Genomic DNA, 26371 nt, shown 5'->3' on the forward strand with positions numbered 1-26371 from the left:
GTCTTCGAATGTTTAACAGAGGACTTGGAGCTGTCCTTAGCTATCTGTGGTGTAGAAGGTTGAGAAGGCTTCTTCTGCTGTTTTCCCCCCTTCCCGTGAGTGGAAGTGTGTTTCCCTGGGGTTTTCACCTTTTCCGAGCTTTTCGACGTCTGGCGTCGAGATTCGGGGGTAGTGTCCCTTTCCGTAGATTGAGTACGTCGGGACACGGGTGTAGGCGTCGAGCGGTCTGCTGATGCCGACTCCTGGAGTGCGGCCTGGGGATGGAGGTCGGCTTCGTCTTTGGATGATCGAACCTCCATTACTTTAGTAAGGGAGGCACTCTTGGCAACAGTGGATGGTTGCCTGGTGTCATGCGGCGATCTTGATCGAGAACGCCCAGAGGACACCGATTCGGTGGACCGTTCTCTGTGTGCCTCTTTCCGAGAACTCGACGTGCGCGTCGAGTCTCGGTTGGACTTCGAGTGCTTAGTGGATGTGGTGTGGGTAGCGCTCGTGTCGCCGGGTGTTTTCCCCATAGCTGCCCTGCTGGACAACCTTCCGATGTCGGGGACTTGCGCTTGGGCTGTCTTTCAACGCCACGTTGCCCTCGCCGTCCGATAGTACGGCGTTGCTGCCATCACTGAAGGCACCCTCGGCTTCAATGGCCTCTTGTTGCCTGGCATGGTGGGCCCAACGTTTGATCGAACGGTCCTTTAAAGTTTTAGCCTTGAACCGGCAACACGCTCTGCAATTTGCCTCAGGGTGGGTGGTCCCTCGGCAGGCAGAGGTTACAGGTGGCGTGTCTGTCAACCCAAGGGTACTTGCGGTTGCACTTGGGGCAAAATTGGAAAGGGGTACCCTCCAAACGCACCCTGTGGCAGCGGGCTAGTGTGTAGAAATATATATATGAAAATATATGTGAGTGAAGAGTATGTACCACCCCCCACTCTCCCTACTTGTACAGGGCCGAGGCCAGAGGCCTTCCGAGGCCCGGGCCGAGGCCAGAGGCCTTCCGAGGCCCGGGCCGAGGCCAGAGGCCTTCCGAGGCCCGGGCCGAGGCCAGACACCTTCCGAGGCCCAAAGTCCGTTGTGTAGTTCGACGGCAGTGTTCTTCTCCGGTCCGGCGTCGGGCTGATTCCAAAGACTCGACGTGGGTATTGAAGAAAACGTGGAAATATATATTATTTAGCAAATTATGGCTAAAGCCAGGGAACTCCGCGGGATGCTTCCGACAAGTATGGTGGAAAAAAACAATCTGAGGGTCCTACATGCGTGAGGGATCATGGGTACAGTAGACGTCACATTAGGGATAGTATTACTGGCACGCCCTGTGTCGACGCCCATTTTCGAGTTTCGAAAAACAAACTGTAATACTCGGCAGCTTCCACTAGATGGCGGCCTATGCACAGCATGTGATCTAAGCAGATTCCACAAGCCTCAGAAATATATATATACTTGCCCAGACATCATGTCTGGCGCTGGGCCCTTAGATGTGAAAACATTTATGAAGAGCAGCTGCGCTGGGAGATCGATAAAGAGGAGGACTCTGTGGGAGGAAGGAGTCCATTAGAAACAGAAGGTTTTACTTGCCTCCAAAATGTCAGGTCAGGAGTCAAAACAAAGCAAAAAGAAAGAATGAGCCATAGAAGAGGAAAACAGCAAAAAGAAAATCTTTCATTACACACTATGCCATCTTCTATGTTGGTAGGCAAAACCGTTACAGTACATATGCTTATCAATCTTCCCGCATCTAAGCATCATATAGGGAGAGCACGGTTGAACCTGATTTTTGCAGGAAGTCTCAGATGAAAGTGCTTCTAATGTATTAATGTAATTCTGTTATTGTGGTTATGTATTCCTATAGATGAACAGCTGGAGACCACCATATTTAAGCCCGATGTGCATGTTCATGTGAGATGTAGAGCTGAGAGGTAATTGGTTGGCATGCGCAAAAGTGCTAACTGTGAGCATGAAATGTTAATTGAGCTGATCTGAGAAGACTGAAGATAGCACGCCAGTTAAGGGTGCACAAACAAATACGCCCAAAGGGTTCCTTTGCTGACATTTTCCATTCCCTTTAGAATTCAGAGTCACAGAGCCTGCTGCATATACACTACATGAAAGCACACTCAGATTTTACAAATGAGTTGCCAAGTGGGGGGGCCTCTTCTTCCTCGAAGATTAAGGGTTTGTTTCCAAGATGATTTCAGTTAAGTAAGGTATGATAGAAGGGGATGTAACTTAACTTAGCTGACCTATAAAATAATTAGTATGGTACAACCTCTAAAGAGAGCTAGTGCTGACCAGGAGAATCTCTGCTTATGAGATCAAGTGCATTAAATGGGTAATATAGCCATAGAAGAAGCTCCCTCATATTGACTCACACGTTGGATGAATTTAAATAATTGCCTTACAGTCATTCCTTTGTGTTTGCTAATGCTGGATAAGAGGTAGTGGCCTCTTTGGGACTGTATAATTTGATTGTTAAAAAAAATAAACAAAATGGACTACAATTATGTCAGTTCGAAATATTGAACATTCCTTCTGCAGCTGTGTGTATTTTGGTTCTTGAAATAAAGCAACTGAACACCCAAAACTGAGTGTGGCTGTTAAATGTTTATGGTAGCAGCAAGGACATTTTTCTCTAGAATTTCGCTGACAAAACCAGAGTGGTGGCACTACAGTTTGAGTTTTTGAGTTACATTGCAGGCATGCCGCTGCTTTAAAAGAGAAGCAGCGTACCTCACCACCTGAGGTGACATGGCAGGTAGGTAGGTAGGTTTCGAGATGAACACATAATGAGTCAAATATGGACGTCGATTGCAAATAGTAGAACAGTAATTTTGACTATTCAGTTCAGTGCCCGATTCATGCTTTAGCTTTGTCAAGGCTTTGGACTTTGGTGGGGGGGATTGGGGGGGTGATGAGACCACCATGAGAGAAAATCTTTTTTGGGTGTTGAAGTTGTTCCAGAATGTCATGGATAGGCAAACTGTTGTGCTTCTTGATACAAACTGCACACATCCAAGTTCATGTAATCACCCGCCCGCCCGCCTGTCCAAGGAATGCTATTCTACATGAGCTCTCTCATTTTGAAGTTCCTCCTGCCCTGCAGAAACACTTGCACGTACCTTGAGATCTTTATTCAGGCCAATGACACAGGTTGGGGTGTACGCCAACGACAGGAAGTGCGAGAGTGGGAACCAGAACCAGAACTGAGTGAAGACAAGGACACCAACTACGGATGGCATATGAGTGTGCCCGGTCCTAGACTGCAGGGAGATAGTCACATTGTGGCCTCCTGTTCAAGAAAAAGTAAAACCAGAAAGGTATACATTAAGCAAAAAGGGATGTACAGCTTTATATTCGAAAGCTCTTACAATTTACGTTGATAATTAAGAAAAATAAAACTCAATGGCACTAAGCCGAAGGATAAATTACTTACAGTTAATGTTCTTCCTATTGATTCTTCTACAGCAGATTCCTCATCAGATAGATATCCCGAATCTAAGTGATTTGGCCGCGGAAGAAACCACTGCGGCCGAAAAGTTTGCACCTTTCTCTTGCGAACACACACACTCATACACCCACATAACACAACACACCCATAACACCCCCCCACCCACACCCCCAACATAAACAAACCCCACTTACCTTCATCTTCACGCTGGGTTCCTGCAGCGCCAGTTCCCTTTCACTTCAGTGATCGGGATCCGGTGCCACAGGGTCGCCCGCAGCCCGCGCTCACTATACCATAAAGCATAGTGAGCGGGGCGATGCGGAGGACACGCTGGATCTCCTGAGATGAGGCACCACTATTGCCATCACCTTGCTGAAGACCCTGGGTGCGGAGGTCAACCCAAAGGGGAGCACCTTGAACTGGTAGTGCTTGTGCCCTATGAGGAATTTCAGGAATGTCCTGTGCCTCTGGTGAATGAGCATGTGAAAATAAGCATCCTGTAGATCGAATGACACCAACCAGTCCTGCAGCTGAAGAGCCTGGAGAATTTCTCTTAATGTCACCATTTTAAACCAGGTGCAAAATGGGACATAGTCCTCTGCTTTTCTTGGGTACCAGAAAAAACCAGTAATACCAGCCCAATACTCTCTGCTCGGGAGGTACCTCTTCCATGGCACCCCTGATCAACAGGGCTCGAAGGTCATCCTGGAGTTCCTGTTCGAGCTGCTGGGGAGCAGGAGGCGGTCTGTCTGGTGGTTTCCTTAAAAAAGGCACAGTACCCCCATTGGATGAGCCCTAATGCCCAGGAGTTGGCGGTGATCTCCCGCCATTGGGACAAATGTTCTCCAATTCTCCCAACGACTGGCGAAACAATGAGGCAGAATTTAAAGCGGCTTTGTGGGCGGTGTGTCCCCGCCACTGTTGCCGCAGTCTGCTGGCCCCTCCTCCCCTTCCGGAATGCGAGAAACTGCTTGCCCCAGGCTAGTTTGGAGGAGCTGTGCTTTCTTCCCAAATGGGCCATACCACCTGAATCCTCTGCCACTAGAGGAAAACCTAAAGTACGGCTAGGACAGTTGCTGCACAGCAAGGTCAAGCGAACTAGCCGCAATCATGGAGTCCTTCAACTTCTCAAGGAACTCGTCGGCCCTGGGGCCGAAAAGATGCTCGCCATCAAAGGAGATGTCCAGCAGTTTTGACTGGATATTAGGTGAAAATCCCACACTATGGAGGTACGCCTGCCTCCGTAGTACTGTGGCTGACCCCATGGCCATGCCGTCGCCAATATAAAGGCCCAATTGCAGAACTTCACAGGCCACCTCCTTCCCATCATCAACTATACGCAGGAACCCGTTCCACACCTCCCCTGCAGGGATATGTTCTGCCATCATCTCTATTGTTCTCCACAGGCTGTGTCAATATTTTGCGAATGCACTTGATGCTTTTACCGTCTTCAGAGCCATGCTGTTTGAGAAGAACAACTTCTTTGCAAGGTGTCATATTTCTTGGACTCCCTATTAGGCGTCAGATTTGATGTTGAAGTAGATGGCCTGGTGTTCACCGTAGCAGCCTGCACTACCAGCCCATCACGAGTGGGGTGCATAGAAAGAAACTTGGGGTGCCCACAAGCTTGCCTACATTTTGGCAAGGTCAGAATAAACTGGAGGTGTGGAACACGGTCTTTGCCAGAGAGCTACAATGGGGTCAGCAACTTGGGGTCTTGAGTTGCTTCCGGAACCTTAGAGGAAGGCATCAGCCGAGAAGAGAGATCTACCCTCCAACTCTCTGCCTGGAGAAGCGCCTGACCCTCAAAGAGGTGGACGAGCGAAGGGCTTGAGAAGGAAAGTGCTGAGGGAAGAGAGAGAGAGTCGTCCCGGGAGAATAGCTCAGCAGCAACATCCTCAACTTGAAAACAAGACAACACGAAGCAACACAGGTTCGAGCCCCGGGTCCGCACTTAGAAACCTCCTGGTATTAAGCGTGTTATAAATACACAATTAAGAGACATATTCCTTTAACAGCGCCTTGATGCCCCAGGCTGTGTGAGCGCTTTAAAAATGCAAAAAGGATTTGGTTGTAGTGTAGTCCCCGGTCCCAGAAAGCCTTGTGGACAATGCAGAAGGTCTTGAACTTGATCCTTGCAGCCACCGGAAGCCAGTGGAGAGATTTCAGGGTTGGAGAGATATGATGCCTGGGCTTGAGGCCAAGGCCAAGTCTTGCAGTCCTGTTCTGGATTAGTTGCAGAGGGCAAAGGGGAGAGGCAGGTGGATTTAGAGAGGCTATTGCAGTAGTCCAGCCGGTATTCAGTAATATGGTCTCTGAAAAAGTGACGTGTTTACAAAACATCACAACAAAAAGTGTGTGGTGTGAACCGGTAAAAGTGTTTGCATTATACCACACAAGGAGAGCAGGGGTTGCGGAAGGGGTCCAGGGATTTCAGGGGTGTCCCCCACATCCAATACATGGATTGCAGGTGCCGCACTATGGCCTTTTTGCCACAATTTCTTTTTTTTAAAAAGGCAATTTTCACGTCGACTATTACATGCAACCGTCCAGCCTAGAGAGGTACATATCTTCAAATGGCCAAAAAGTGTTCACAACTGAAAAGTACAATTCCAACAAAAATGTTCTCCAAGACGGAAGCCCTTGGTTCCAGAGGGTGGATCTCTTCTCATGGATTCTCAATTGCAAGAAGAAAAGTCACTTTTGTAAACAGTTCCTGGGTACCTTGTTTGGACTTAAGATTCCTGTTTAGTCAACCACGTCTTTAACAGTATTTCTTTAATGCAATCTTCTCCTCGGTCTGGATAACAATGTCTTTCTTTAACATTCACTTGAGACCTCAATATCGTACTCAAGGCTCATGGGGGACTCCTTCGAGCCAATGCACAATGTCAGCCTTCAGCCTTTCTTATAGCTGTTACCTCAATCAGAAGGGTTAGTGAACTACAGGCTCTACAAGACCCCTTTGTAATAAAGTAGTGCTTAGAACCCATCCTCGATTTCCACCTAAATTCATATATTAATTTCATGTGAATCAGACTATAGAACTTCCTGCGTTTTTCCAAAACCCAACAAATGCAGCAGAATAAAGCTTTCAGACACTAGATGTACTCAGAGCAGTGATGTTCTACCATCAAAAGACAAAGCCCATCAGAAAAAGGGATTTGTTTTTTCCATCTGTAGCCGCAATAGAGAAGGGCACCCTATCTCTAGGGTAGCAATTTCTAAATGGATTGTCAACTCCATCTAACTTTGTTATTCTCTTGCTAAGAGAACATTGCCATTTAAGCCTAAAGTACAAAACACGAGGCAAAGAGGCAACTCTAGCCTTCACAGCAAATGTACCCTTGGATGCCTTTTGCAAGGCTCCCACTTGGAGTTCAGTACACACCTTCACCCAACATTACTGTCTGGACTATCAAAGGTGATGCACAGGTGGGACAAGCAGTGCTGAAACATCTCTTTGCAACACTACCTTCAAACAACCCACCTCCTACTACAAGTACATGCAAAACATGTGATTCTAAGCAGATCCCCAAGCCTCCGAAGAGATACATTACTCACCGCAATCATATTTCTGATGCCTGTATCTGCTTAGATTCACAAGCGCCCACCCTTTCTACCCTCTTGGAGTTGAAGGTTCTTTGGACAAACAGATCGTTCACACCTCACTGTCTCCACCTAGACTCCACACTTACAGCTTACACTCCCTCTGGTCAGAAACAAATAATCTGAGGGACCTCGACACGTGGGGGATCATGGTTACAGGGTACGTCACAATGGGATAGTATTATAGACACGCCCCGTCAACCTCCCTTTTCGAATTTCGAAAAACCTCATGTGCAATAATCTGCAACTTCCACTAGATGTCGGCCTATGCAAATCATGTGATTCTAAGCAGATGCACAAGCCTCAGAAATATATATATATCAATTGCTTTCTGTCTTGCTTGTCAGGATTTCTCATACATTTCACACGCTTGGTGTCTTTGGTTTACCAAGACTTCTCATATGCTTTGCTAGCCATGTGTCTGATTTACCATGATTTTTGTATATGCTTCTATGTATCATCAATATCGCTGGTATGGCTGCCGGGTTGAGATATATACTCTTGGTAAGGTTTCTTTAACTTGGGCCTCACATTTACACATCAAATATTCACAGTTCATTGGGGTATGCCGTTTAGTCTTTTGGTATTCTAATAAGCCTTTCGTAGTATACACAAGGCTAAAATGTTCAAAAGTATTGTTGCCACGTTCGCTGGAATGCCCAAGAGTCTCCACTTGTTTTGGGCAGACTCATCTGCATTTGCCAGCATCTCCGGGCAGGTTCGAGCTTCTGCAGGTGCTGCTTCCACCTGCTTTCCAACCTGGAGGCTGTAGATGTTCTTACAGCCTCCCTCTCAGCTACACGTTTGCACTTCTGCTTCCCTTCGGGATCCGGAATGCAGAATGCCATCCTCTATTCTCGCTGTGCACCCAGGACCTTCCTCGCAGCTCTGAGCGTCTCCACGGCACTTCAGTCTCTGATTCTGCGTCCCTCCAGTGGTGGCGTCATCTGCTCTGCCACACTGGTACGTGAGGTTTGCAGTTTATAGCTCTGACCAGGAACAAACATCTTCCCTGCCCTTACTCCTTGAATAGCACGCTCACCAGGTTTAAATGTCCAGTGCACGGGTGTCTTGGAAAAACAGCTAGCCTGCACATTGTGGTTTAAGATCCTGGTACATGGTTCGAACTCCTGCATTTTCCTAGTCTCAGTACTTGGGGAATTCTGGGAGTTTAAGTTCATAGATGTTGTGAAACACATGGCAATATTTCAGTTTACAGGTTTTACATAACGGAACGTTAGAAGAAAAAGGTGTTTTAAGTACTATGAGTTGCTGCTATGGTTGAGTGTTTGGCCAGAAAAATATGAAGGGGGTCCAATTCTCCTACCAGTGGGAACATGCGTCTTGCAGTATGCCATGAGGGTCTGGGGCATCAAAGGGTCTTCCTCATGGGAAAGTGTTTGGGGTATAAGGTAGTCATGCTCATGGCAAAGGGGGACCCTTCTCATCCAGTGAAGTTATGACATCTCCCCGGTAGCGGTCTCCTCGCATGTAATCCTCCCTCAAAGCCGCCCCCAGGGTCAGGAAGTGGCTGCCGTCCCCTGGCCACATGGGAGGAGGTCACCGCCCAGGAATCTGTGACGACTCTACTGGATTCATCAGAGTATCTAGGTCTGGGGAAGGTATCTAGGTCGCTAGCCTCCTGCAATCCTCTGCAAGCACAATAAGGTTGGCCTGATCTTCAGATAACACTGGCCTGATCTTCACATAATGCTGGCCTGATCTTCACATAATGCTGGTCTGATCTTCACATAATGCTGGCCTGATCTTCACATAATGCTGGCCTGATCTTCACATAATGCTGGCCTGATCTTCACATAATGCTGGTCTGATCTTCACATAACGCTGGTCTGATCTTCAAAGAAGGCACCCCCCCTCTGATGCTCCTTTCATGGGCTCAAGGTCGAAAGCCACTACAGGCACTGGGCCCCATTCCGCATAAAAAATATGGAGTGCATGGTTCCAAAGGAGGACTACCACGCCTCGGGGGACGTACGATTTGTCGACACCCGGTTCCAATATTGTCAAAGGCTTCGGCACTCAGGGCGCCGATAAAGTCGGCTTTCGGGGCATGGCCTATCGAGCATCGTGCCAAGCCCAAAGAAGTCACACTTGACGGCATCATGCCTGACGCAGCCTCTCTGATGCCGGAGCCACCAGGCATACTCTGAGCCGGTGAGGTTGCTGCTTCGAGGGAGCACCCTTCTCAGCAGTGGCTGATTGTACTGATTGGAGCATTTGCTCTTTAAGGGCCTCCCCCACTCAGCTTTCGATGTGCCCGACTCCTGGTGGGACTTGCCTCTCTCCTCCGAGGACAAATTGTGCCAGTGTCGGCGACTAGGTTTCTTTTTGTGGGAGGAGGACGACGATGAGCGACTCCTCCAATGCGATCTCTTTTTTGCCTTCTTCCAGCGTCTGTCCTTCTCCGGAGTAGGCCTCTCTGTCTCATGCTCCGAAGATCTGACAGTGAAACGGGCCGCTGACTTCGATGGGAGCACCGCAATGCGAGTTTCACTACATGCTCCTTCAGCGATTTAGGGTTCATCCTCTGACACAACGCGCAGTCAGTGATGTGGCCGGTCCCGAGACACCACACGCAAATGGTGTGTGGGTTGGTGATGGACATTTTTTTATTACAGCCCACACAGCACTTGAACCCTGATGCCTTGGGAGTAGACATGACGAATTGCGTATAATTTTGGTTAAAAAAACAAAAGAAAAATCGAGTTGATTGAATGGAATTTGCTAGAGTTGTTCCTCTCGATCAGCACGTGGAAAAAAGGAATTGAGGTACGGGGCGTAGTGACGCAGTATATGTATTACGACTGACATCACTCCCGGAGCAGACAAGCGCCACGTCAAGATGGGTTGACGGCCGAGTCAAGGAGCGCTATGCCCCCTGTCGAAAGGTTTTCCGGGCAGTTGACGCTTGAAGCAATATCTATCTGATGAGGAATCTGCGGGAGAAAAGCAATCCATTGAAAAGCTAGTATAGCTTGTTAAGATTTGAAATCAGATTCCCAAATGCGGTAATTTTGGGAAACTAAAGATGTTTAACCCCAATTAAGGAGAATGATGCTCAAGTCGGAAACATCCAGGAAGCAAGAGCAGAAATGACTTACTGTAATGATCTTTCCATGGATTCTTCTCCCGCAGATTCCGCATCTTGATAGTTATCCATCGTCCAGCTCTGCTGCTTGGAAACATTTAGACAGGGGGCTAGGTGGACCTCGACTCGGCCGTCGATCAGTCTTGTTAGGTGTTCGATCATCGGCTCCGGAGGTGACATCAGGCGGCGTATATATAACACGTCACTACGCCCTATGTTTCAGTTCCTCCCTTTTATCCACCAGTCCCTGAACGCTGAAGAAGAAAAGCAATGGGAGGCTAATCATCCTGTAAAAAAAACAATGAGTATTTTTTTTTTTTTTTTAGAACAAAGATTGATGAGACAGAAGCGGTCATCTAAAAGCCATCCATCAGATGTCTTCTTGATTGGACAGAAGAGTCAAGCCGCAGGGATGGATGGCAGGGTTTTTGAGGAATCTAGACCCCGAGGCAAAAGGTGAGGCGGACAGATGGTCAGATCCAAGAGATCGGAGTACCACGTTCGCCCACTCCGGGGGGATCAAGATCATGGTTGCTCAAAATCTCTTCAACCTCCTGCGAACTGAAGGAATGACGGGAATCAGGGGGAAGGCGTAGGAGAGGGAAGGTCCAGTCCACCAGAAGCGCTCCCCCGAGTGCACCTTTCGCTGGGAATTCCCTCAAGCAAAACCTTTTGCACTTTCTGTTGGACTCAGTGGCGAACAGGTCTACTGCTGGGGTACCCCCCAAAGAGAGAAGACCTCTAACTCCCTGGCACACCACCTACGCGTGTGAGACTGTGTGCTTCCTGCTCAGAGCATCTGCAAAAGTGTTCTCCATACCTGCAATATGAACTGCTGAAACAGAGATTTGGTTCTCCAGTAACGAGAACCACAGTTGTATCGCCTCTGTGCTTAGGGGGCAGGAGTGTACACAACCCAGCTTGTTAAGGTAGTGCATGGCCACTTTGTTGTCTGTTAAAATGAGGACATGCTTTCCTTTGAGAGACTGGGCAAGGGCCATCAGCACTAACCTGATGGCCCGCAACTCCAGCCTGTTGATGTGCCACCCGGCTTCTATTGCTGACAATAGGCCGCTCACCTGCAAATCCCTGCAGTGGGCACCCCAACCCTTCAGAGACACATCCGTGATCACTCGGGCCTGAGGCCAAAAGGGTTCCCCCGCCATAAGATTGCTGCGCCTGTTGCACCAGTGGAGGTCGCGGACTACTTGTTTGGACACCAAGGATCCGCGAGTGCTCCCAGGTACGGAGGCCACTGGCCCCTCAGGAGCCACTGAAGGGATCTCATGCGCGGTCTGGATCTGGTACTAGAAAAATACAGGAGGACATGAGACCTAAGAGGCAGAGGAAGGAAGCCGCTGGTAAGGAGGTGTGGTTCTGAAAAAAGTGCACCATCTGTGCTACATTGCCGACTCTCCTCACGAGGAAAAGCATTCCCTACCAGAGTGTCTAGGACCCGCTCCGATGAACAGGAGCCTTTGAACTGGCGTCAAATGTGACTTCAAGTTGAGGGAAATGCCCAGCCTGTGCAGTAGTAGGTAGGTGTCCTCCAGATGAGACAAAACCTGCCGTGCTGACTTCCCCCAGATCAGCCAGTCGTCCAGGTAAGGAAATACATGGACCCCAGACCTCCTGAGGTGAGCCGCAACTACTGCCATGAGCTTGGCGAAGAGCCTTGGAGTGGACGACAACCCAAAGGGAAACACCTTGAACTGATAGTGCTTGTCCCCTATGAGGAACCTTCGGAACTTCCCTCAAGATATATCGGCACATGGAAATAGGCGTCCTGCAGGTTGATACGAGCCAGTGCTAAGTTCAAGAGCGTGGAGAATTTCTTTCCATGCCACCATCCTGAATTTGTCTTTCCCCAGGAACTTGTTCAGAGCCCTGGGGTCCAGAATGGGACAGAGACCGCCTCCCTTTTTGTGCACTAGGAAATACCAGGAACAGCAGCCCCGATGTTCTCTGTTCAGGAGATACCTCTTCCACTGCACCCTTTAACAGGGCTATCAGTTGTTCCTGGAGCTCCTATTCAGGTTGGATTGGAGACGGTGGGGGTCTGTCCAGTGGTCTTCTCAAAAAGGGCAAAGGGCAGACAACCTCACCAAATCAACTGCGGGGCCGAGGAATCAGAAGTTATCTCCTGCCACTGGGGCCAATGCCCTGTCAACTGTCCACCAACTGGTGCACTGTGGGAGCGGAAATCAAAGCAGCTTAGAGGACACGGGCGCCTCCTGCTGCTGTTTGTTGGCTTCTAGAAGCCCCTCTGCCCCTTCAAGGGTGCAAGAAACGGCTCTGCCCCTGTCTGGATTGTAGGAGCTGTGCCTTTTTGCGATAGGGTACATAACGCCTGTAGCCTCTGCCTCTTGAGGCAAAGCTGAAGGCAGGCCTGGCCAGCTGTGTAGCTAGGCCCAATGATTTAGTAGCAATCTTAGACTTTACATTTTTCTAAAGAGGAGTCAGCTTTTTGACTGAAAAGCATATCTCCCTCAAAGGGAAGGTCCAGCAGCCTGTTCCGAACATTTGTGGAGAAACCAGGGGTTTTCAGGTAGGCTTGTCTCATTACCACTGCCGACCCCATAGAGCGGCCAACACAGTGCGCCATGTCCAGGCCTGTTTTCAATGGCTGCTTGGTTACCCTCCTTCCCCATCCTCCACCAGTGGTAAAAATCTGTCCCGCACTGCACCCTCAGGGACGTATTCAGCAGCATGCTCTACAGCTTTCCAAAAGCCGAAGGAATACTTTGAGAAACTGCAGGCTATGTTGGTGGCCTTGAGTGTCATGCTGCCAGAAGTGAAAACGTTCTTGGCCAAAGCGTCCAACTTCTTTCCCGCCCTATCAGGAAGCAAATTGGTAGTGGATGCTGCAGGTCTGGTGGAAATTATGTCAGCTTGCACAACTAATCCTTCTGGGGAAGGGTGTGTAGCGAGGAAAGAAGGATCTCCTCTTGCCAGCCTATACTTCCCTGTAAAACTGGCATTTACGAGGGTAATAGTGCAAGAGTGTATCCATAAGGAGGCTAGGGCGTCTGCAATAGCCGGGTTAAATGGCATATTATGCTCAACTGTGGGACCCTCGTCCAGGATGTCTGTGCTCGAACCCCAGAAGGGACGTGGCAGACTACTTTAAACCAAGGGTGTCTACAACCCTGTCAACCAAAGCCCTGAACTTAATATTAGCATGCATCTAGGGCTGGCTTTGCTATAATTTAAGGTCCGGGGATGTATCTAGGACACTAGAGTCCTGCAAACCTTGATCTAGTGCTAGCAAATTGGCCGGATTGTCGAAGTAATCGACACCGCCGGCTTCCATATAAATGGGTCTGACATCCCCTTGGTCATCGGGGCCTTCGGCACAGAAGATTGACTACACGAGTCAAAGAAACCCGACCTTGACAGCGGTATGAAGGACCCATCGCTGACAGTCGGCACAGCCGGTTTTACTGCCGATGGAACACCTTTCAGAGGGAATGGGCTGATGGTTCTTTCGGCATCAAGGGAAGCTCGGACGACCAATCGGTGCCGTGGGCATCTGCCTTACGGCCTTCTGGAAATGTCCACGAATTTTGTCGGCATGGAGCTCGAAGGCTTTATCGATGTAGACGGATAGGCTAGCTTGGGGTTAGAAGCACCAAGCGCTGCTTTTGTGCCAAAGCTTTCTGGTTGGGGCGAGGCGCACCTACAGCAGCTTGTTGCTTAAACATTTCCAACATGGATGTTTTAAAACTTTCCCACTCTTCCCGAGTAGGACCTGCCGAGGACTTACCTCGTTTCAGACGACGAGCTGGACTCGCAACGATAATGGCACTTCTGCTTCTTTTGCAAGGAAGACGGCGAGAAATGGCTCCTGGAATGGGACGGTGTTTTAGTCTTTTTTTGATGTCTTTCCTTCCCCTTATCGAGGGAGGGCTTCTCACAGTCTCGGAAGACCAGACGAGAGACCGCGCCAGAGATTTAGCAGACGGTCTGCCTACAGACAGCTTGCCAGCTCTCACATAGGGATTTTGGCTGCATTTCTTAGCACAACGCGCAGGCTTCTGTGTCGTGACTTGCACTTAGGTACAACAGACAAACGTTGTGGGGGTCTGTTACGGACATTTTAGCCTCGCAGTTGTAGCATAGCATGAAGCATGAAACCCGGTGAGATGAAAAACATTGAGAAATCTCGAAGTCGTGTTCCTGATGCAGCATGCAAGCGCGCAGAAAAAATGAACTAAAGCATGGGGCGTAGTGACGTCTTTTATATGGGATACATTACTACTGTAATCCTATTTCTGCTGCTTGTATCTGCTTAGATTCACATGCCGACATCTAGTGGAAGCTGCAGAGTATTACAGTTTGTTTTTCGAAACTCAAAAAGGGACGTCGAATAGAGCGTGCCAGTAATACTATCCCTAGTGTGACGTCCCCTGTACCCATGATGCCTCGTGCGTGTAGGACCCTCAGATTGTATTCTTTCTGACATGAGGTAGCATGAGGAGTAGCTTGAGTACAGAGTATCCAAGCAGAGAAGATAGATAAGACCACAAGCATCGATGCGCCTTCTCTCAGAGGGGAGGAAGGGCGGGCACATGTGAATCTAAGCAGATACAAGCATCAGAAATACGATTACAATGAGTAATGTATCCCTTCTGATGTTTGTGAAATCTGCTTAGATCACATGCTGTGCATAGATTAGCGAGCAGTGTTAGAAGAAGGTGATGGGATGAGAGAAGGGTCATGAGCAAACAAATGTCTTACAATCGCTTGTCCCACTTGTGTATCTGTCTTGGAATGAGTGCCAATGCAGTAGTGCTGAGTAAAGGTGTGAACAGAGCTCCATGTCGCTGCTTTGCAAATACTGTCTAGCGGGACATTTTTGAATGGCACAGTTGTATACAACTGACTATACATCTAGAGATAGCAACCTTGGATATGTGGTTGCCTTCTTTGCCTGGTGCGATGGAGACAAATAACCGATCAGTCTTCCTTAGCGGTATGGTCTTGTCTACGTAGTAGAGGACCGCTCTCCTCACATCTAGTGTGTGGAGTTTTATCTCAGCCGAAAGGGTTCCTGGAAGAAAGCCGGTAGCTCGATACACTGGTTTACATGAAATTTAGAAATTAATTAAGGGGAGAACCTAGGGCGGGTTTGCAAAACCAGTTTATCCTTATGAATAGAAAAGAAAGGATCCTGCACTGACAGAGCTTGCACTTCACTTACTCTTCTTATGGAAGTGATAGCCACTAAGAAGGCAGTTTTAGAAGTCAGGTGTTTTAGACTAGACTTGTGCATCGGCTCAAACAGGGGGTGCCATGAGCTTAGAAAGTACCACATAAAAAAATTGGGGGGTGAAGTCTCTTTACTCCCTGCATGAATGTTTTAATAACAGGAATCTTCCACCACAAGAGTTTACTCTGTGAGGTGGTGTAAGCTGACAAGGCCGCCAAATAGACCTTTAGGGAGGTAAATACCAACCCTGCGTCTAACAAACGGAGCATATAGGTTAGAATGTGAGATGGAGTACATTCTAAGGGGTTGATATTCTTTGACTGTCACCAGATAACAAAACGCTTCCATTTGTGAAAGTAACAGTGTCTAGTGTTGGGCTTTCTAGCTTCTTTCAAGATGTCCATGCATATTTCTGGAAGGTTGAGGTGGCCAACTCTAGGACTTCAGGGGCCATGCAGCCAAGTTCATCGAGTTGGGCTGAGGATGCATTGTTAGCCCCTGTTTGATGGGGTCGCACACCGCCAGTTTGCGCAGGTGTGGATACAATGGTTGCCTCGCCCACATAGGAGCAACTAGGATGAGCGTCATCGGTTCCCTGTGGATCTTGTTCACCACTTTCCTCATCCAAGGGGTTGGTGGAAAAGCGTAGGCAAATATCCCTGACCAATTCATCCATAGGGCGTTCCCCTTGGAGCCTGGCTGAGGGAACCTGGATACGAAGTTTGGGCATTGCCCGTTTTCGCTTGTGGCGAATAGGTCTATAGTGGGGAAACCCCACTGAGAGAAGAGGTCTCCTACGACCTCTTCGTGTAGTCGCCACTCGTGGTCCTCTGGGAGGGGATCTCTGCTCAGAGCATCTGCTAGCAAGCTGAGACGACATAAATCTTCCGTTTGAGTGCCCATTTCCAAATTTGCTGGGCAAGCTTGTACAGATTTTGAGAACGAGTGCCCCCCTGTTTGAGTAAAACATTGCACTTGTGCTATCTATTAGGATCTGCACTGACTGGTTGGATAGGAGGGTTTGAATGCCCGAAGCGCTGTGAAGACTGGCAGAAGTTCCAGCCGATTGATGTGGTCCTGAGCCACCGTGTGAGACCAGAGACCCTGAGCTGTGCGATGAAGGTAGTGAGCCCCCCACCCTGCCAGGGAGGCGTCTGTTGTGACAACGGCCTGTATCTCTGGATCGTAGAAGGGTTTGCCCTTCATAAAATTCTCTCTTGTCCACCAGTGAAGACTCTATACTACTGTTGGTGAAACGACCACTAGATCGTCGCACTGACCACTTACCTGAGACCACTGTTTCGCCAATCATTCCTAGATGTGTCGCGTGTGGAGAACCAGGTAAATGCAAGACGCCATCATGCCTAGCAAACGCATAGCTTTGCGCACCCTTATTTGGTGACCGGCCCGATATTGAGCAATTTGCAGCAACAAATTTAGAATTCTTTCCTCTGATGGAAAGGCCAACCCCTCTTGGGTATTTAGGACAGCTCCTAGGAACTGTTTTGAGGTGCTTGACACCAGGCTTGACTTTTTCTCATTGATTGAGAAACCCAATTGAAAGAGGAGGTTGATGGTTCTTTGGATGTTTTGTCTGCAAATTAGGGGAGACGCCCCTGTAATGAGCCAGTCGTCCAGATAAGGGTACACTGGGATTGCCTCCCTGCGCAGGTGCGCTGCCACCACCGCCAGTACCTTGGTGAATACTCTTGGAGCCGAGGCTATTCCGAACGGCAGCACCTTGAATTGGTAGCGCTGGTTCGCTATCTTGAAACGCAAGAATCTCCTGTGTGCTGGGTACATTGAAATATGAAAATCGGCATCTTTCATATCCAGTGTTGCCATGTAATTGCCCTTTTTTAGTAGGGGGGGGAGATTACCTCTTGTAGTGTAGTCATGCAGAACTTTTGTGGCTTGACATACTTGTTTGTAGGGCACAAATCTAATACTGGGCGCATTGCGAGACCTTTCTTTGGCACAAGGAAGAAAGTTGAATAAATACCCCGGTTTACCCGATTTGCTGTGATGACTTCTATGGCGTCCTTTGATAAGAGTTGCGATCTCTTAGAGGAGGATTTTCTGATGTTCCTGCGAGTGCACTTTGTCGTGGAGGATGGTCGTGGGGGTGCTGTACTAACTCGATGGTGTAGCCTCTGGACACTGTGGACAGCACCCATCTGTCCGAGGTGATCACCTCCCATCCGTGGGTGAAGTTGGTAATGCACCCCCCCCTACTAGGGATGCATGGAAGGGGACCTGAAGTGGAACGTCACTGTTTGATAGGTGGCGTACCACCTCTAGTGGGGCTGCCTCTTCCCCGGCCAAGACCTCTGAGCTGCCCGCTTGGGTAGCCCTGGGAAGATGGTTACTGGTAATTCCCCCACGATGAGCCCTGGTTTTGGCTATAGTTTGACCCTCTCTGGGAATTTTGGCCTCGAAAGCGGTGAACATTACTGTTACCCCTCTGTCCAGAGGGTTTGTTGGTGAGTTGACCACGGGATTTTAATGTGTCGTACTCATCTTTCGCCTTTTTGAGTGCATCTTCGACAGCTTTGCCAAATAATACATTAGGCTCGACCGGCATGTCTATCAGAGTCGCCTGATTTCTGGCTTGAATCCGGACTGTCTTAACCATGCATGTCTCTTAATGATCGTACCTTCTGTGATTATTCTACCAGCATCATCAGCCGCGTCGAAGTTGGTCTTCAGGAGACAGCCCTACACTGCCCTCTCCCCTCAGCTGCTACTTGCGCTAACTGGGACTTTAAAGGTTCAGGTGCGGAGGAAAGCAATGCAGATACTTCCTCCCACTTATGGCAATTATAACTTGCTAAGAGGGTGGCACTGTTGGCTATCCTAGCCTGATAAGCCGTAGATGAAGCGACTTTCCTCCCTAGACCATAGGTTCTTTTGCTTTCCTTATCTGGAGGAGCCGCTGAGGAAACAAGTGAAGTTCCTGCTCTCTTTCTAGTGGTGGTAACGACCAGGGAATCTAGCTTTAGTTGTCCCCTTATATTTAAAGGGTCACAGGGAGCAGCGCAAAATAACTTTTCAACACGTGGATTTACTGCACGTGTGAGGTTAGGTGTCTGCAAGGAAGGTAGAATTCTGCGCTGGACTGATTTTAGAAAAGGGATAGACTGAGTAATTGGACTTTTGTCTCCCAGGATTTACGCTGTGAAATCCCCGTCCTCCTGAACTTCCTGTGTATCTATCTGGAAGTGTTCAGCAGCCTTACCCAACACCTCATTAAGGAGAGGCTGGTTATAGACTAGAGAATCATTAAAAGAGGGTCCTTATGAATTGGGGAGTCTAAAGTATAAGCTTCAGCCTCATCTTCAGCCTCCTGGTCATCATCATCGCCGTCGTAGTAAGGGTCTGCAGCCTGTCCCTCCTTAAGGGTCAGGTTCTTCATGGTAAGAACTTGTGTCATAAGGCTCCACTACAAAGGGGTCTATTGCTAAGTCCTGAAAGGTAGCATGAGAGCGAGCCCTCTTAGGAGGGGGTTGAGGAGACACAGGAGTGGCTCTGGAACCAGAAGGAGCTGAGGTAGGAGGGGTGTTCCTATAACTATAAAAAAATACATAAAATAGTTAGGATCTTTTCATAAAAATTTGCCATAGGTCATCCTTTTCATTCCCCTGTCTATGCCTTCAGAGCTCCATTCCTTGGAGCTTGGTTTAATCACAAACTGAGGGGTAAGGCCCATGGCCTCATCTCGACAGGGTGTGCCAGTAACACTATCCCTAGTGTGACGTCTACTGTACCCATGGTCCTTTGCGCGTCAAGGTCCCACAGATTTGGTTTCTGACATGAGGTAGCATGAAGTGTAGCGTGGATACAGATGTAGTAAAGCAGATAAGAGTAGATAAAGCCAGAAAAATATCTATGCACCTTCTACTCCACATGGGAGGAAAGGTGGGCCGATGTGAATCTATGCAGATACAAGCATCAGAAATACGATTATGGTGAGTAATGTTTACCTTCTGAGTATTGTGGATCTGCTTAGATCACATGCTATGCATAGATTCATAGATTACAGAGCAATGTCTGGAGAAAGGGGAGGGTTGTGAGAAGGTAGAGGCAAATAGATGTTTTAGCACCGCTTGTTCCACCTGCTAATCTGCTGAGTGTGTGTCAATGCAGTAGGCCTGAGTAAAAGTGTGAATAGAGCTCCAAGTAGCTACTTTGCAAATGGCGCCCAGTGGGACGTTTGTAATGAAGGCCAAAGTAGCTTCTGTACCCCTGGTAGAGTGAGCTCTTGGTATGAAAGGCGGCAGAGTTTTGTTTGATAGGGAGTAGCAGAGCTGTATGCATTTCACAATCCATCTGGAGATGCTTTTTTTGAAACGCGATTCCCTTCCTTGCCAGAAGCTATGGAGACAAACAGTTGGCCTGTTTTTCGTAGGGGTCTTGTCTGGTTTACATAGTAAAAAAACGCCCTCCTTACATCTAGTATATGGAGGTTTTTCTCAGATGAGCTTGAAGGGTTTTGAAGGAAAGTGGGTAGTTCAATGGACTGGTTGACATGGAACTTGGATATGAACTTGAGGACCTAGAGTGTGTTCCAAGTAACAACTTGACTTTGTAGACAACAAAGAAAAGGTCTTGCACTGCCAAAGCTTGTAGTTCACTGACTTCTTATGGAGGTGATGGCCTCCAAAAAAGCCATCTTGTATGTTTGGTGTTTAAGTCTGGGTTTTTGCATAGGCTCAAAAGGGGAATGGGGGGGGGGCAATGAGCTTTGAGAGTACCACATTTAGATCCCACCCTGGTGGTGGATTTGAAATGGGGGGGCGGGGTGGGGGTAAAGCCTTTTTACTCCTTCCATGAATGCCTTAATGACCGGGACTTTCCACCAGGACACCTTGCTTTGAGAAGTGGTGTATGTGGATAGAGCCGCTAAGTGAACCTTGATGGTGTTGAATTCTAGACCGGAGTCTATTAAGTGGAGCATGTAATGAAGAATGTGTGATGGATAACATTTGATCGGGTTTACATTTTGTGACTGGCAGAGTTAGGGAGAATTCTCTGTTAAGGCTATTTTCCCAAACCTAGTCCCCCAGCAGCTTTGCTGGATTTTTTGGGGTTTATTTTTTCTCCTGCTAAGAGTGAGACTCTTTTTCTCCCGCTCTTAGACATGATTTGAGGTGTTCCTTTGACTTTGTATGTGTTCTATGGGCTATGGGGTCCTTTACCCCATAGGGCTTCATGTGTTTTTGATATGTGGGTTACACAGCACCCTCCGTGCAGTAACCCATGGGTGTCGTTGCGACCCCCAGACAGACTCCATACCCTGGGACTGACCTCTGTCTCCCAGGGCATGTAAAGTCACCATTGGCTTTACTAGTCTCAAATTGTGAACAGAACCAGTACAAACCATCATATTGTGGACGTACTGGTCGGGGTAATTCGATTACCCCGTGGTCTGTTGTTCGAGGGGGCACTGTCCAGTCCCCCCCGACCGAGTTTTGGCTGGTGGCAGTGGATACTTTTATATTCGACCACGAATATATTCCTGTAGGATTTTCCAATTGTTCGAGGCTACCACTTTTTAAAATAGCCCCGAACATACCGCCGGTTTATTAAATTAATATAAATTCACCGGTTGGTATTCTTTGCCGAAACTTGGTTCCAAAATGGCGTTTGTGTTCGCTTCTGTGACTCCAACCCAAGTCGAGCCCTTTGTTCCACTTTTTGGCGGGCTTCTTCACAGAAGCCTCCAAAAGTGGTGCCACTCTGTCTGGGTACCACAGGGGGTGTGGGAGGGGGTTTAGGCACCCTGGACTGAGTTGCCTCGGCAACTCAAGTCGCACTCTTGTGTGATTGGCCCAAGTGTTGAGCCGCCTAGCTCACCACTTAGCATGTTTGAGTGACAGCTAGGCTGAATGAATGGGGGTTTTCTGCATAAAAGCAGGGCTTTGGGGACTGGAACTTCAGATGTCGCCACAGGACCTAAAGAATCCGAGGAGGGAGAAGCCGAGCCGACCTGCAACGACGACACCACCGGTGGAGCCCTGCTGAACCGTCTCACCACTTTTCCCAACGACAGAGGAGATCTCCAGCCCGGAGAGTCTTCTTCCTTTGACTGGTGGGGATAACCAGTTTGCCCGTCTTTTCGCCTTCCTGGACCATCTCGTGGCCGCCTTGCCCGTGCCAAGCACCCCGGCAACCGGAATACCACGGTTTACCACTACCGCGAAGAAAAGGGTAGTACCTTGTAACTGGGAAACTCCGCGGCTGGTTTCTTCCCTGGCAGTGCAACGACCTTCATCTTTCCTCCACGTCGAGACCTCCTCTTCCTCTGGACGAAACACCGACTTGCACCCGCTGCCAGGAACAACTGCCCCCGCTGGAGCGTCCTTCCCATTTCAGGTACTGTGCCCCGCCTGGCTTCCCTTGTGACAGATCATTCAGGGTGACAGTAAATCCTCGACTTTCTAACCTGGGTTAGCCTGGGGCCTGTTAACCTTTCCTGACTTGATCTCAATCTTTTGTGAACTATCTACAAAGACTCTTTGGGCATAACCCCACTGTGATCCTGGACACATTTCGCTTGCTCTCTCTAATAGTGGGCCTGGCATTTGAACTTCCTTGCTCTCCAGTAGACTTTGCCTAACCTGCCTCACTGTGGTTCTTTGAAAGGTATTGAAATTGTGTGCTTCCATAACTTTGCCTTTTCCCTCACTTTTTCTATAACTTATTAGAGTGCCATCTTATGTTAAGCGCTCACCTCGGTCTGAAAATAAGTGGTATTTCTCACTAAGATCTGTCTAATAAGTAATTAGGGTTGTATATTTATAATAGTGACTGTGTGTTGAAGCATATACTTTTACACCAAAGCTCGGGTCAGTGTTTGCTTGTGCTACTGTATCTCTGTACCTATTGTGTATACTCTATATACTGCCTAACTCATCTTGAGAGACGTCTGACTTCTCAGCCACAGCTACAAGGTAAATCTGGGTGGTACAGACTGCTACCAATTGGGTTTACTGCCAAACACCTGTAGTCCTAAATCTTTTGCAGTGGTCCCTAAGGGAACTCCACAGGTTTCTGCCTAACAGGCACCTTATTACAAATATTTGTCATTTGTTAAAATACCAGTGTCTGGTGTTTGGTTTGTGTGCCTCCTCAAGGATTTCCATACACCTTTGAGGTAGTTTTAAATGGCCAAACTCTATAACTTCAGGAGCGTTAGGCACAAATGTATGCAGTACCCTGTGGGAGACTGCACTAGCCTTGCCCTCTTGGCAATAGTTAACCCAACCTTTGGTATATGTCTGTACTACGCAAGTTGGTAGAGTGACTGAGCAGCGAGGCTTATCTCAAGAGGGGTCAATGTGAGCTGTAGGGTTGCAACATAGAGTTTCACAGCAACAAGTATCCACAGAACACTTACACTCAAGGCTTCTTGATTAAACAATTATTTATTAAATTTAACAGTCAGTTTGAATAAGCCTTCTTTAGAAGGGAGCACATATCTAACACTTAAAATATACTTCAAAATACACAGTCTCAGTTTCAAAATATCAGTAGATACCCTTTTGGGATGGCACACAGACACTTCCTACACCATAAGGTGACTTCAATAACTAGGACACTGTGAACATTGATATATCACTGGTACATTTAGAGCAATACTGAGTTTGGTGTCAGAAAGGAAAAGGTTAGGGAAGGAAACAATGGTTAACAAGTTTATCAAACATGTAAGCACTTTTGAACCCACCAATTCAATGTAGATTAAACCTTTCCCAGCTATACAATTAAAGAATGTATGACCTTTTGGAGGGACAGATCAAAACACAAAGTCAGAGGTTAGAAGAGTCTTCAGGGAGCCAGGACAGCCAATGTCAATTGAGCAACCTCCAGGGGAGCTGAGGAACTTCTTTAAGGTAAGTAAAAAGTCTTGCACAATGTTAGAGAATTTTGTAGAAAAAGAAATCTATGTTGGGCCACAAGCTGGGGGGCTTGTGGAGGGCAAAGCTGCAAGCAACTCTGCAAAAGGCAACAAATGCAAGTCTCAATTGAGAGCAAGCAAGTTATTCAACAAGAGGGAAGTACCCCTTAGTTCGCAGTACCTTAGGTCTGAAGAAATTGGTTCCAGCTGGCTACTGTTCCTGTTCTAGTATGGCAAATCCTGTTGTTCCTGGGCCTCAGTCATGGGGACAAGAGGGAGGACGTCTGGGGGCTCCTGCACTACGATTCGAAGGTCGGCAGCAGCAATGGGCAAATTTCAGATCAGTGGCACTTCGCAGTTTCAGCTTCTCGTGAATAGCACCACTGCGGTTCTTGGACACCTTGTGGACTTCCCTTGCTTCTGGGGTCCAGCACTCTGTTGAGGTGGCTCTTGGTCAGCCCTTCTTCGAGGGAGTCCGGAGGATCTTCCTGAGCTCAAGTCCGGCTTAAAGATGATGCACTCGATTCTGGTGTTCCTCTCCCTGGCACTCGGTTCCTGCAGCAGCAATGGAACTACAGCCAGCAACAAGAGGATTCCCAGATGAGTTTGTCCCACCAACTCAAGGGGAGAAGTCGTCCTTTGCAGGGTTTCTCTAGTCTAGGCGAATTCGGAGCTTCAGCACTGCAGCAGGGCTTCACTGGGCAAACCAACACTCCAGGAGCTGCCAAATCAAAGAAAAATACACGAGAGAGTGGGAAAAAAGGTCCAGGATGAAAATGAAAAGTCCTAAAGTCTAGCAAAAGAGCTGGGGGTCTCTAAGGTAGAAGGGAATTAGCACATCTCTGAGAATTCTCCCTAACAAGGAGCCAAGCTGCCAAGTTCGTGGATTGAGGATGGAGGGGTACAGGAGTTTCATTGGATCGCACATGGCCAGTTTGCACAGAGGCGGAAACCAAGGTTGTCTCGCCCACATAGAAACAACTAGGATTAGTGTAACTTGTTACTGGTGTATTTTGTTCACTATTCTTCCCAGAAGCGGTGTTGGAGTGAGGCAGGGGGGAGGGGGGTGAGTGGGGAAAGCACAGGCAAATTGCACTGACCAGTTCATCCACAGGGAGTTCCCCTTGGAACCAGGTTGGGGAAACCTGGATGCAAAGTCTGGGCATTGTGTGTTTCGGCTTGTGGTGAACGAGTCTAAGGGAGGATAGCCCGGGAGAGAGAAAATATCTTCTGAGATGTTTCTGCTGAGCGACCAGTTGTGCTCTCTGGGTAGAGGATCTATGCTTAATGAGTCTGCTAGAGAATTGAGTTCCCCTGGAACATGCTGCCACATTAGGAACATGTTCTGTTTGAGTGCCCACTTCCACATTTTGTGTGCAAGCCTGGTCAGAATTGGAGAGAGTGTGCCCCCCTGCTTGTTTATGTAAAACATGGCAGTGGTGCTGTGCATGAGGATTTGGATTGTCTGACCCGACAGCTGCACTTGGAAAGCTTGTAGGGCTTTGAGCAGTGCTAGTAGCTCTAAGAAACAAATTCCAATTTTGCAGCCTGCAACACCTTTGGCGAGTTTTCTTAGATTTAATTGCAGTTATTCTTGTTTTGTATGCTGCACCCTGTACATGTTGACATTGCGGCTGGCCAATGTATTGAAACAAAGTAAAAGAAAAAATAAACAAGTACTCTTTGGTGTGCACTCAAAAAAAAGTTGTTTATTTTCACAACAATTGAATATTTTTATCTATATTTGATTCGCACATAAATCTATGAGGGTATCACACATAAATTAAGTCAAAAAGTTCCATCTCTGTTCAATTGCAAAAATAATACCATCTGTTGTTCCATGCAAAATTCAAAAAACAATTTTGTCTATGTCTGTTATTCTTTGATTGGTGTAATCCCTCTTTCAATATGTATTATCAATCTTTGATTAATTTGAACCCTCTACACATGTTTCCCCATCATGTCAGATGGTTCCTCAGGAGGGAAAAAGGAAATTGTTATTTGTCCATAATTTTGCGTTACAATCAATCCCTTTTTTGGTCAATTTATTTCAATGCCTTTTTTCCTTTTGTTAAAGATTTTTGGAATATGTCTCCAATTTTGATTTGTTTCTTAAAGAAAAGTGTTGGAACAAGAAAAAATGATATATATGCGTTACGGTTTTAGTACACAACGATTTTAGTTGAATATATTGCTTGCAAATGTATTTTGCATGCAGGCTTACAATATGAGGTCATTATGAAATCAAAATAAATGGATTTTCACTTATGCCCTTTATCTCGTTTTGCAATCAATCCCCCCCCCCCCCCCAATGTTTAGTTTTCAATGCCTTTTTGTTAAGGACTTTTCAAATATATCTCCAATTTGAATTACATCGGTCTAGCTCTTCTCATATCGGTTAATGAACCAAGATTGTCTTTTGTCTTCTGGTTCTAATGCTTTTGTCTTTTGGTTCTAATGCTTGTGCGCATGATTTTTTGCAAATATAGTGAAAATGTTTCTATTTCTTACCTTTCAAGGTCTATCCGAATGCATTTCTGATTCCGTGTGTCATTCGGACATCATAATCCGATAACTAATTTCAAAATGGCCGCTTATATGTTCGGCGTACTGACGCTTACACATAATGTGTGTAATGACGTCATTACGTTCCGAACTCCATCTTGTATTGGGATTGTGCATAATTTTAACTGTATTTTCTCTATATCTCGTGTTAGGTAGAGTCAAGCATTTTGAAAACAAAAATAATCAGTATTAACATACCAAACAGAGAATTCTAATTATAAAGATTATAACAATGCTGTTTTTGAAGCTTCATATTTCTTGTGAGATATGCCATGTAATGTTAGGCAGAATAGAACATTTTGAAAACAAAAATAAATGAATCAATATTGACATTCCCAAGAGAGAATTCTGATTATAAAGGTTATAACATTGCAGTAATATTAGAGCTTCATATTTCTTATAAAATATACCACATTTGACATTTTGAATTATCTTGAGAATTGTATCACATTATTATGCCTCTCATCATGCAATATATTTAACTAATATTGTTGCGGTTCTTCTAGTAGCTCTAAGAGGTTTATGTGATTTTGGGCTATG

General features: G+C 47.3%; 1 protein-coding gene across 1 annotated transcript in view; it reads right to left on the reverse strand.

Moving 5' to 3' along the window:
* The window catches only part of PSMD1 (proteasome 26S subunit, non-ATPase 1), a 1063364-nt gene that overhangs the window by 129221 nt on the left and 907772 nt on the right, over positions 1–26371 (reverse strand). Inside the window, exon 20 of the mRNA XM_069617568.1 lies at positions 3111–3280. Within this exon, the coding sequence (XP_069473669.1) occupies positions 3111–3280 (170 nt within the window). The remainder of the gene's footprint in view (positions 1–3110; positions 3281–26371) is intronic.

Source organism: Ambystoma mexicanum, chromosome 10, assembly GCF_040938575.1.
Source record: "Ambystoma mexicanum isolate Mex_15411 chromosome 10, UKY_AmexF1_1, whole genome shotgun sequence".
Lineage (NCBI taxonomy): Eukaryota > Metazoa > Chordata > Amphibia > Caudata > Ambystomatidae > Ambystoma > Ambystoma mexicanum.